This window comes from Melanaphis sacchari, unplaced genomic scaffold (assembly GCF_002803265.2).
Source record: "Melanaphis sacchari strain LSU unplaced genomic scaffold, SCAv2.0 Contig0_pilon_pilon, whole genome shotgun sequence".
In the NCBI taxonomy this organism is placed as follows: domain Eukaryota; kingdom Metazoa; phylum Arthropoda; class Insecta; order Hemiptera; family Aphididae; genus Melanaphis; species Melanaphis sacchari.
The window spans coordinates 17595178-17606995 of NW_020270366.1; the positions used below are offsets into that span (position 1 = coordinate 17595178).

General features: G+C 26.3%; 1 protein-coding gene across 1 annotated transcript; it reads right to left on the minus strand.

The window, feature by feature from the left end:
* On the minus strand, positions 1-9927 carry LOC112595876 (integrator complex subunit 1). Its single transcript, XM_025341295.1, has 29 exons — positions 9420-9927; positions 8967-9136; positions 8159-8425; positions 7752-8081; positions 7502-7698; positions 7214-7376; positions 6903-7151; positions 6728-6847; positions 6370-6616; positions 5717-6302; positions 5450-5645; positions 5143-5277; positions 4801-5076; positions 4514-4729; positions 4258-4427; positions 3959-4185; positions 3763-3872; positions 3447-3705; positions 3101-3258; positions 2889-3040; positions 2582-2711; positions 1958-2139; positions 1776-1894; positions 1551-1707; positions 1300-1489; positions 1082-1218; positions 869-1011; positions 516-797; positions 1-282 (listed from the first exon to the last, which is right to left on the minus strand). Exons 1-29 carry the CDS (start codon positions 9568-9570, stop codon positions 167-169), a joined length of 5835 nt encoding a protein of 1944 aa, XP_025197080.1. The 5' UTR covers positions 9571-9927; the 3' UTR covers positions 1-166.
* Positions 9928-11818: the final 1891 nt, after the last annotated feature.

Sequence of the window (11818 nt, forward strand, 5' to 3'; positions counted from 1 at the left end):
TTTAAAATTATTTTTATTGTTTCTTTTAAAAAATATATATAAAATTAATACTTCTTATGTCGATAGCTAAGGGTTTGAGTATTATACATGATATAAAAACATATTCTTTGAAAACTTGGTAAAAAATTGAAAACACATAAATAATACACGTTTTAAACACAAAAATTCAACATCCAGATTGAAGATTCATTGTAGAAATTGTTTTTGTAATCATTGGAGTTGTATTAAGACTTTTGTATATGCCAACTTTGAATGTTTCCAGTAACAAAGACAATGCCATTTCTAAAAATAATTTAATATTGAGTATAAAGTATGTTTTATAAAAGAAAACATAAATATTTTAATGATAATCAATCTAAAATTAAAAATAAAAAGAATATAGACAAGAAAATGCATAAAAGTAAAGAACAAATTTGTTTGAATAATTGAAATAAAACAGGATAAATTAGGTCAAAATCAACCAAAAATTGATGTAAATAGAAATGTTGAATGAATAGCAAATATAAATAATTTACCTCTAGACATTGACAAAGAATCAATATGGTTCCTTATTGTGCTAGAAACTTCATCATCATCAGACAATAGTGCACTCAATATCGCTGGTACCAACACAGAGTTTGTAGACAAGTTACTATTGTTAAACTGTAAATAATGCAATAATAATCCAAGAGATGGCAAACGTAAATGTGAACTAGGATTCCTGATCAATGAAGTAACTTTATTTAAAAATGGCTCCAATGCTCTGTTACTACGATAAGCAGAACGTTCCATGTCAGATAATAAATTATTTGCAGAATCTTAAACATGAAATAATAAATGATTAATGACTAATGTTAATGTATTAGACAAAATTAATGATTCAAATTACCAGAGTCTTTAAAACAACTAAAGAAATGATCATACGGCAAATCGTTTGATGTTTCATTTGGTGGCTGTAATACAATCACTTGGTCGTTTTGACTAATAAGTAAATTCAGGTTTCCAATAGTTTTATATCTCTCAATAATATTGCTGGGAAGAAAATAATTCAGTTATTTAAATAACATGTATAAATACTATATTTTAATGAAATAATATTTACCCAAACCACATAATATTTGATTTAATAAACACCATAGCATCTTGTGAATTTGTAGCGATATAACTATGTACCCGATTACCAAATTTTGTTAAAAGTGTATTAAATTCTTTCCTTGCAGCACTCACGTTTAAATTATTCTTAAAAATAAAAATATTCATTTGATTTAAACATAATATAAACAAAATTATATACTTCATGAAATTAGCTAAAATAATTACACTGATAATGGTCAGGAAAATTCCCAAAAGTTTGTGAAGAGCATCTGTGTAAAATGGAAAATATACTGTTGGCTCTAAACTTTCCAATAAATCAAGAATATTATTGAGCAATAAAAGATGGCCAGATTTCATTGCTCTAAACTCAAGATAACAACATCGACGCAATGGGGCTGATAATAGCTCAAATACCCTAAAATAAAAATAAATAAATACAAATCTAAGAACAAATAAAATCAATTATAATCTATTACCTTAGGAACAGAAGAGGATGAGTTGTACACAATCTCTTAGCTAGTATTTCATAGTCATAAATTTTTTTATTCAATTCTTTGTCCCTTTTAATTTTAGTGGATACGATTGATGATACAACAGTGTGTGAAATTGAATCCAAAGCACATCCTTCACTTTCTGAAAAAATTAAAAACAATTACTTTTAAACATTATTAAATCAATCTTAAGCCAAGACTGAAGTATACCTTTTATAATTATTGGATCTAAGAAGCTATCCATATCATAATATTGTAATTTACTAATAATGTTTGGATCATTAGTGTATACAAGACTTAAAATCTGTTTAAAAATTGCAATGTTTGAACTGAAAAAACCATAGTAGATTGATTAATTAAAGATGAAGATACTCAATAGTTTATTAAATTACCTATTAATATATTTTAAATAAATATTGTGGAAGATTTGGACACAGTTATTTTTGGCCAAACAGTTTTTCAATATTACTGATAACTTGTTTAGCATGAATGTAGATAATTCTGTCCAAGTTATATTTGGATCTTCATTTTTTATTTTACATTCTTCAATCATGTACAATAGCAATGCAGTGAGCTTAAAATAATAATAATAATAATAATAATAAAATTTTTATACTCAAAATTATAATAAACAATTGCATAAAAGGCATTAATTATTTTAATAAAACATAATAAGTATAAAACAAAAATACATTTTTTAAGCTAAATTATTTCAAATAATTAAATTAAAATAAAACGCTTAAAAGTTTAAAAACATGAAATATTTTTAATTTAAAACTACATAAGTACATTTAATATTAACTATTAACGTCATTTAAAAATATTAAAAATAATTTTTTTAATTTGAAATATAATATATTGTAGATATTTCTACAATTATACACATTTAGTATAACAACAAATATGTGTGATTAATTATTTTATGATAAGCGGAAAAAACCGTCTTCCAATAGAATTCTTAAGATTAAAATCAAATAATTTTTGTTTTAATAGTTAAAAAGAAAAAAATTGTTTACCTGATCATGGTTCAATAACATTAACCCTTCATTTGATCTGCTTTTTGAAGCATTCATTTCTCTACCTTGCCATAATTTTGGATTTGTCGTAATAGCTGTAATTAAATCAAGAACTGATGAAGGTTCAAATCTAAAAAAAAAAATAATTAATACATAAAAATTTAAATTTAATTTTTAGAATTTCATAAATTATATGTTGGATAGAATTTAAAAATTTTAATAATATAATTTATCATGGAAAAAATGTATTTATCAATGATTTTACTATTATTACTAAAAATAAAATATGAATAAATTAGAAACTAACTTTTCAACATTATGTAGCTGTAATAAAATATCTAAAACACATTCTAACGATGACCAATTCATGTGGTGATTGAGCAAAGTTAATAAGTATGGTCTGCATTTTCTTACAGAATTCCATTTCTCACAAGTTGTTTTTGAAAATAACATATTGACCTAAGGAAACAAACAATAAGTAATCATTTAAATTTTAAATTTAAATTGTAATGATGTTACCTGTTGATCAATTGTTAAATCAGATATTTTTAATTCAATTTCTTTTGGTAGATCTACAAATAGTGAACGTTTTTGTCCTTTAATTAAATCATCAACTTCTATTGAATCTGATTTATTTGTAGTTTTACTTTTTTGAGGAAATTTTTTATTTTTTTCTACTAAATTCAAATATAAATTAGATAATCAAACATTAAGGAATAATGAAAAAAAAAAAAAAAAAAAATTAGTTTAGTTTCAAAACAATTTTTGGGATAACTATTTTAAGTAAAACATAAATTTCATTTAAAAAACTTGCTTGTCAGCTTAATTGCAATAATTATTTCATAAAAAAATTTAAATAACTAACCATATTTGTTTTTATAATTTAATATAATCATAGACAAATTATTTTGTTTTTTCTTTGTATTCAATTGTCCCAGCATTAATTTAATAATAGACATTAATATTTTGTTGTAGCCGCATTTTGTCATTAACACTTTAAATAAATGACAAGTTATATTTTCATTAGCTACGACAGAGCGTATAAATCCTTTACTCTTTAACATATGTTTGAACATTGCAATCATAAAGTTTTTAGCTAGTGATTTTGAATCTTGTGATAGTGACTACAAACATTCAAAATTAAAATACATATAAAGTAAAATATGAAATGAATTACATACTTGTAACAATGATAAAAATTCTTCACCCTCTATTTTAGAATTAAAAAGATTTTTTATGGTTAATTCAATATTTATATTTTTATTTCTTTCTAATACATTAATTGGATTATCTGAAAAATAAAATTATTAATTTAAATAAAATATTCATATTTAAATTATAATATGATTAAAATTACTTATTTACAAAATTAAATACCATTTATTGATAATTTTGTTTTATTAGTCAATTGTACTTTTTCTTCTACTTCCATCATTGTTGATTCTTCATTTAATGTTAATACCGATGAAAATATTTGACCTCCTTGTGCTCCACGCCTCTGCTGTACTTGAACAAGTTGAACCATATAAGCTTTATCCATAACAGCAGCTTTAATGGCTTCTGGATTATGACATACAGCATTGTCCAATATTTCCAATAGTTTGCTAAATACAATTTTAATTTCCATATCTCAAAAGAATACTAAATGTTATCAAATTCAATAATATTATATTTACCTCATTGACGCAACTGGTATCCCAAATGATTGAATAAATAATATTAATTGAGGTGGTTCAAGATCAGTTAATGCTTCTTCTACAAGTCTGGGAACTCTAGATCTAATCATACGTAGTTTAAGCCAATCAGGTATTAGTAATGCTTCTTCTGATGTATCAACTAAAAAAGCCTATAAACAAAAAAAGAACAGAATTTCTTTGATAAATAACTAATAATATTTCGACAATTTTTTTTAAAAGAAAATTATAAGTTTACTTTAGGCATTTGTTTTCTATCTATTGGAAACCAAGCTTCTAACAAATGATCAAATTTCAGTGGGTCGTGAATACACTGAGGGCCATAAGTTAACAGTATAATCATGGCATGAACAACCAAAATGTGCAAAGTGCATTCCTGACCACCTGGCCATGTTACAAGAATTTGATCTTGATTCTCTGACCAAGGGTGATTTTGACGACAAGGTTCTCTAGCCTAATATCAATAATCAACATTAATTAATAAATAAACAAACAAAAAGTTCAACTTAAAAAAAATTTACTTGCCCTGTTTAGAAATGTGTAAAATATGTTAACTAAAGAATTTAAAGCAATATTGAACACTGTAACTGTATCTGTTGATATAGGTAGAACTGCAGCCATAACTGTACTTCGTTCAACAATTAACTGTGCCATATCAAGTACCATGTCAGTAAGCTGTTCATTAGTTAAACTATCTGCTTTGTCCACATCAGATGTCCGTTCAGCCAGAAATGTCAAATACGCTGTTATTAAATGTGGGTCATTTTCTACCTGACAAGCTTGTCTCAGAGCAATAACAATCTAAAAATATTCAAGCCAACATAAAATTAAAGAACTCAAAGTCTAACTATAAATTATGACACTTACCTGGGACTTAAAAGCGGGAAAATTTGGAAGTTGTGGTAGACTTGTTAATAACCATGAAACATCAGTTTTTGATTCAATTACTTTATCAATGTCAATAACTTTATCTTCAGTTGTATTTAATAATAATTTTAAGCCCTTTGAAAATTAAAATTAAAATTAAATATTAATTTTAACAGATTTTTAAATACAATTAAAAGAAATAAAAACACGAATTTGAAAAAAAGCGTTAATAAATTTATTCGAAATCTAATAACTATTATTTATTTAACAATGTAGTTATAACTTTTCAATCTGTATTTTTACTTACTAAAATAGCGTGTTGCCTACTAGTTGGAGAACTTAAGCGTCTTAAAAAATACTCTAAAACTTCACAACTTATTATTGGATCAGTTTCTGGATGCATTAACAGCTTTCTAAGATGATTTAGCAATTGATTAAATTTACCTTGTTGTCGACAACTTGGACTCAATAAAAACTCACATAAACACTGAACGGGTAAATGACTAAAAGGCAATAATTTAATAGCAAGATTATAATTCTTACCAATCAAAATATATTCTGAACTTATATTTACTTTAATGATCCTTCAGATGAATTTACTAAATCAGCCAACCAAGGCATTGACTGTGAAGTTCCTTGGCGTTGAATGATGTCCAAAAGAAAATCTGGGTCTCTTGATCGGCATAACAAGTGACCAATACGTAAGTTTGTATTCATTACTCTTAATTGTTCTAAAATAGATGATGGTGGACGCCTAGGTGGACCTTTAGGATCCATACCCATAAGTTGACTTAATAGTAAACTTGTTTGTTCAGTTATAGTAACTTTTGTAGAAGCTGCAGCCAAATATGATTCAAATTCAAGTATTTTTTGTTTTTCAACTGATTGCAACTGGAGATCTTCCAGGAATGTAGGAAAAGAAAAATTATTTGTGATACACATTTCAATAAACATTCTTAACATTGGATATTTTCGGCAGGCTAGAGTTCCAAAAACTAATGGTATATGAGCACAATATATTAACATTATCAACCATGTTTTCCAATACAAATTTGATATGGCTAATTGTGGGGGTGTATATCCTAATGGTAACTCTATCTTATCAGGATGATGATATTCACATAAATTCAATAACATTTCAAATAATTCATATTTGTCAGCTAAAAATAGTATAAGTAATTAATATAAATAAATTTTAATAAAAACATATATCTAAAGAGCTATTACCTCTAATGATATTACAATTTTGATACACTTGTAGTGAAGCAGCACGTTTTACTAACTGATCCATTAATTCCAAGGCATCTGGTGAACTCAAAGGATGTTCTTTTGATAATCCCATCATAAGTATTGTTAAAACTGTACCTTGTAACAATGGTACTTCTGTAGCAATTCTAAATATTGTTGTTCTATCTTGCTCAGGAGGCCAACTTTCTAATTTATAATACTGTTCAGGTGCTTCCATTAATAGTATCTAAAATTATGAAATAAAATTTATAACATTATCCTATTAACAAAAACTATGTAATATATTTTATAAAAATAGTAATTAATAAAATTTATAAATAATAAATAAAATAAATACTTTGTGTAATGCATGAACATAATCAGTAGGAGCAGGTCGATAACTACTTAAAGCAATACCTTGAAGCCATAAAACTCCATCTTGTTGAATTTTGGCTATAATGTGTTGCATTTTTTCAAACTAAAAAAAACAATTAATTATTTGTTATTTATAAATATACTTAGTTGATTTTTACCTGTACAACATCTTTTCGTTCTGAACGCATATATGGGTACACAGTTAAAAATATACACAATGTTAAGAGATCTATAATTCCAGCAAAAACTCTGTCCTTAACTTCTGGAGTCTGATTTATTGGTTCTTTGGCATTCAAAAGACCTTGACAAAAGGTCAAAAAGTTGAAGTCAGATCGAACTTGGCGAGATATTTCTCTTAAAAGTCCACGTAATGGTCTCAAATAATCATCTCGTAATATCAATAATTCCTAGTTATAAATTCAGATTATTGGTATAAGAGAATAATTCTAAAATATTTTAAAAATTCAACCTGAAAAATATCAGCTAAAAGTGTTGCACTTGAATCTGGTTCAGCTTTGAAAATAACTTGAAAAATTGCCATATTATTAGTATTCCGTGAAGTAGACATTTCATTATAAACTACATTTTTTAATATAACTGACAAATTATTTGAATTTGCGGTAATCAACTCTCTAACAAAAAATAAATATTAATTGATATTACTGAGAAATTTTTGACTTAAATTCTAGTTATTTATAAAAATAAAAATAATAGATAAGAAATTAATAATTATAAAAAAATAAAAAATTTTAGTTACTTGACACATGATACATAAAAGTTGCCCATGGCCTTTGTTTTTAATCTCATCTTAACTATAGTTGAAATAACATCAAAGTCTCTTTGTGTACGTGATGTACAATTAACACAAACTGCTAAAAGTAATTCTTGAGCTGGCCGTGCAAGCTTAGCATTTTGTAACCAAACTTCCAATTTTCCAGCAACCATAACACGAATCTAAAATTACAATTTGTAATATCTATAGAATGGTATTAATTGTAATAGCTAACCTCCAAAATTCCAGCAGCAACAGATAATAATTTTAACAAATTCCTAGATATTCCTTCAGTTGATTGTCTTCTGATTAAATACTCTTTGGCAACATCTAAAATTATATTTTCAATTACTGATTGATTTGCTCCATATCTTGACATAATAGAAACTTCATTAGAATCTGGTAACAATAATGCTGTTTCTGTTGTACTCATAGTATCCAAAAAATCCAAAGGAATAAAAGGTGAAGTACGTGTATTTAAACTAATTTTTATGTTTTCAACAAAATATCGACATTCTTCATTATCTACCCACAAGCGTTCTCCCATAGAGTCTTCTACGAAAACCTAAAATTTGTTTAAAATAAATAAATAAATAATAATACTACTTACAAAAATATTTTAATCAGGGTTTAAGAAATTACTTTAACAAATGCTTCTGGCCAAAGAACTAATTTATCGTGTGACACCATTAATAAATTAACAGAAGTAACTGCAGCTACTATGTTATATTGACGTTGTTTAGTTGAAGCAGTTGAATGACATGTAAGGATGGAGCACAAAGCATTTATAATCTCTTCATTATGAAATAATGTAGGAAATTGACGAGCAGCAATTAATAAACTCCAAAATAATTCTGGTTTTAATCGCTGTGTATGCATGATTTTAAAAGCTCCAAAAAGTAATCCAACCTGAAATTAAATTATTTATAGTTGAATAATTCAATACGTGGCTTGGCGTGGTGCATTAGTTACTACCAGTCGTGGAACGCGACTGGGAGTAAATAACGACCACAGCTACTAGTTCCGGGATGGGTGACCACCCAGATTCATAGTGGTTAAAAACCTTGCCACACAAACATGTGTTTGCTATCAACCGTAACAACCTTTAAAAAAAAACCTACCATACCAATCTTACCCCTAACCACAGTTCATAACCCCTACAACATATGCTAACGACCAAGTTGTCAAAGCGGAAATTGTATAAATTTCAAGATCAATAAAAAAAAAAAAAAAATTCAATACATATTTAATGAAAAGAATTATGTCAACCATGATCATTTAACGAGAGCATAACAATGAGGGTTTTAAAAGTATTATTTATACATGTAATAAACAAAATATAAAAGGTAAATTAAAATAATTTATATGCGAATAAGAATAATCAAATATTTCATGTATGTTATGTACCTATTATTATTTATATTCAAAATTAATTTAATTATAAACTTACAGCTTTTAGATTTTCTTGATTTTGAACTGAATAACTTAATGATTCAATTAAGTCAATGGAATCAACTTCAATACACATCTGTTCCCAAGCAAATGAACTATGACTTGAGCCTGCATGTTTAGTCTTTTTACTAGGTATAGCAGCTATAGGAGGTCCAGTTCGTTTTCTATCTAAATTTAAAATAGTAAAAACATATTAATACTAAATGTCGTTATAAATAATGAATAATCACAACATGTTTTAGTAATATAACTAAGTTGATATTATTTTTGAATAAAATAATAAGCTTTTGTTTTTTACAGACAAACACAACAGAGACAATTACATATGGTATTATACAAATGGTATAAAACCAATGAATTTGATTTTAATACATATTCTTTTCTACAACCATACTGTCATCTGATGTCATAGCTATTATCAGCGTCAAACTCAGATAATTAAGGAACTTACCAGATAAAGTTGATTCCATTAACTTTCTATGTAATAAAATATTACTTCCACGTTTCTCTTGTGGGTTTGGTTCGACGCGACTATTTTTCGAACCCAATGCCACCAAATCTCCAGGCAGATATGCATTTTTCGATTTTCCTCCACGACTCATTTTAAACTAAGTGCTACTTCAATTTATAATATGTAACATTCAGGCCGCAGCTAATGCTGAACGACCACACTAAGGACTCGTAGGAGCACCACCACACTAGCCGGCAAATAATAGATACTTGATTGTATCAGTTCATATTGTCATAAACAATAAAATTCGATAGTACACATGAAGTAGTAAATGGTTACTAAATAGGTTGTAATTTATAGTTTTGACGCTTTATAGGCCGTACTACAAGCTCCAAAGTATTAAGCCATTGAGTAATTATGATGCTGTAAAAATATCACACTTCACCAATCACAAATACATAAACGTCAAATGACTCAAATGTGAAATGATATTAGTATTACTGCTATATAGCATAGTCACAGAATATTATCTCAAGCCATACAATAAACAAACAATTCAAATATTCAACTATTTTTACTGATAAGATGTGGTGATAGGAGCTTAGATTTGACCAGGCGCCCATGCTTTATAGGTCAATAATTTGAGCATTATAAAAGTTGTTAATTCATCAATTAAAAAATATCAAAAATGTCAACGGAATTCGTGAAATCTTGAAAATTTTCAAATCATTTTATAATTAGAAATTCATAAACATTTTTCTTTTTATTATCTAAAATTTTCAATTTCAATAGGAATCTCGGAGGTTCTATATAAGTTTATAATTATATTTTTAAAAAAAATGTCAACTGGAAAATTAATTAGTTTTTCATGAGCGTTTAAATTTCAAAATTTATGACATGAGACATTCACCCGTAAAATAACTATTTTTGATATTTTGTTGTAATTAAAAAATGAATAACCATAAATACTTGGAAATGTTTACGTAATAAATTTCTATATACATCATAATAAAATTTTCGAAATATTTTTACTCTTTTTGAGTTATTTATTGACGTTTTAAATTTTCAAATATTATGATCCATCGTTAATATAACATTGCATTTTGCAAGTATCACACACTAGTGGAGAATCTTTGTTGATGACTGATGAGGTAGATGTGATTTAGAATAAAGGAGTGGCCTAATTTTAAACAATCGTGGTTAATAATTCTCATCTTTTAATGTAGGACTACAGGACTGTAGGAGACATCAATTTTTTAATTAACAGTTTTAGGGTCTTGAGTTTTTGGGAAGTAAGCTAAACTAATTTTTATCTTTTATGCCATTCTTCCGATATTTTTATTGAATTTTATTAAAAATTTCAGATGAAATTATAAAAAGTAATTTTGTGTAAATAAATATTAGAGGCATCGTAGTAGATTATTGTGTACCTATGCTTTTTCATTTCCAGGTATCGGACATGGGAGGGAACTTATACAATTTACTGAATTATTGATTTTGGATTTAAATTTTTATATTATATTGATAAAGTGCATTTTTAGAGTTATTTGAATGGTTTGATTGCTAAAACATCAGAAATGTATAAAGACAATATCGAAGATTCTGAACTCTAGCTCATTTTCATATCCACTTGGCGTTTATGAACGTAACTACATTAAAAAAAAATAAATAGTTCAACACTAAAGTAGGAATGTAGTTTCATAATAATATGTATTATTCATTAATATTTATAAATTATTTAAAACGATATAATAATAATTTTTAAGGATTAACTTCAATTTTATTAAAATAATTAAGTTTTTTTTTTAATATTAAAACTATTTTATAATTAGTTAAATTTATAGTTAAAGATAATACATTTTTAACTAGTTACTGCCTAACTTTAATTTTATGAGGGTTCTCAGTATTGACAGTATTTCTAATAGATTTGTTGAGAATCTTTAGTTGCCGATTGCAAAACGACCGTTGAAATTTTGAAAAAAAGCGGGGAACTTTCAAAAAAACATGAAATCGAAAATTATATAGGTACTATGATTGTACTAACTACTGAGCACGGTCTTAGAAGATATCTTCTAAGACCGTGCTAGTAAAGTAGTAATTTATAAGAACTAATCACTAGCTACTTATAAGTAAGAAGTAACTATTACACTTGTTTATTTGAAATATTTGAAAACAATCGTCAAATGATTATCGTTCGACATTCATCGGTTATATCACCTGTCACCATTTATACGTTTTTCGATTTCATAGGTTGGTACGAAATTCAAAATTCTTATCACATAATTTATCTATAAAAAATACCGCTCAAATGACAATACTTAATTTAATACTAACTAAAACTAAATAATTATTTAATATTTATTATATATTTTGTTTTTTGAATTGTTATTTACATTTTA

Bases quoted from the DNA above. Each gene is read 5' to 3' on its own strand.
- LOC112595876 (XM_025341295.1), bottom strand. From the start codon at position 9,570: ATGAGTCGTGGAGGAAAATCGAAAAATGCATATCTGCCTGGAGATTTG. The intron at 6,617-6,727 runs GTATTTATTTTA...TCATAATTTTAG, and splicing joins ATGTTCATGCATTACACAAA to ATACTATTAATGGAAGCACC. The intron at 3,259-3,446 runs GTTAGTTATTTA...ATTTGAATTTAG, and splicing joins AAATTATAAAAACAAATATG to TAGAAAAAAATAAAAAATTT.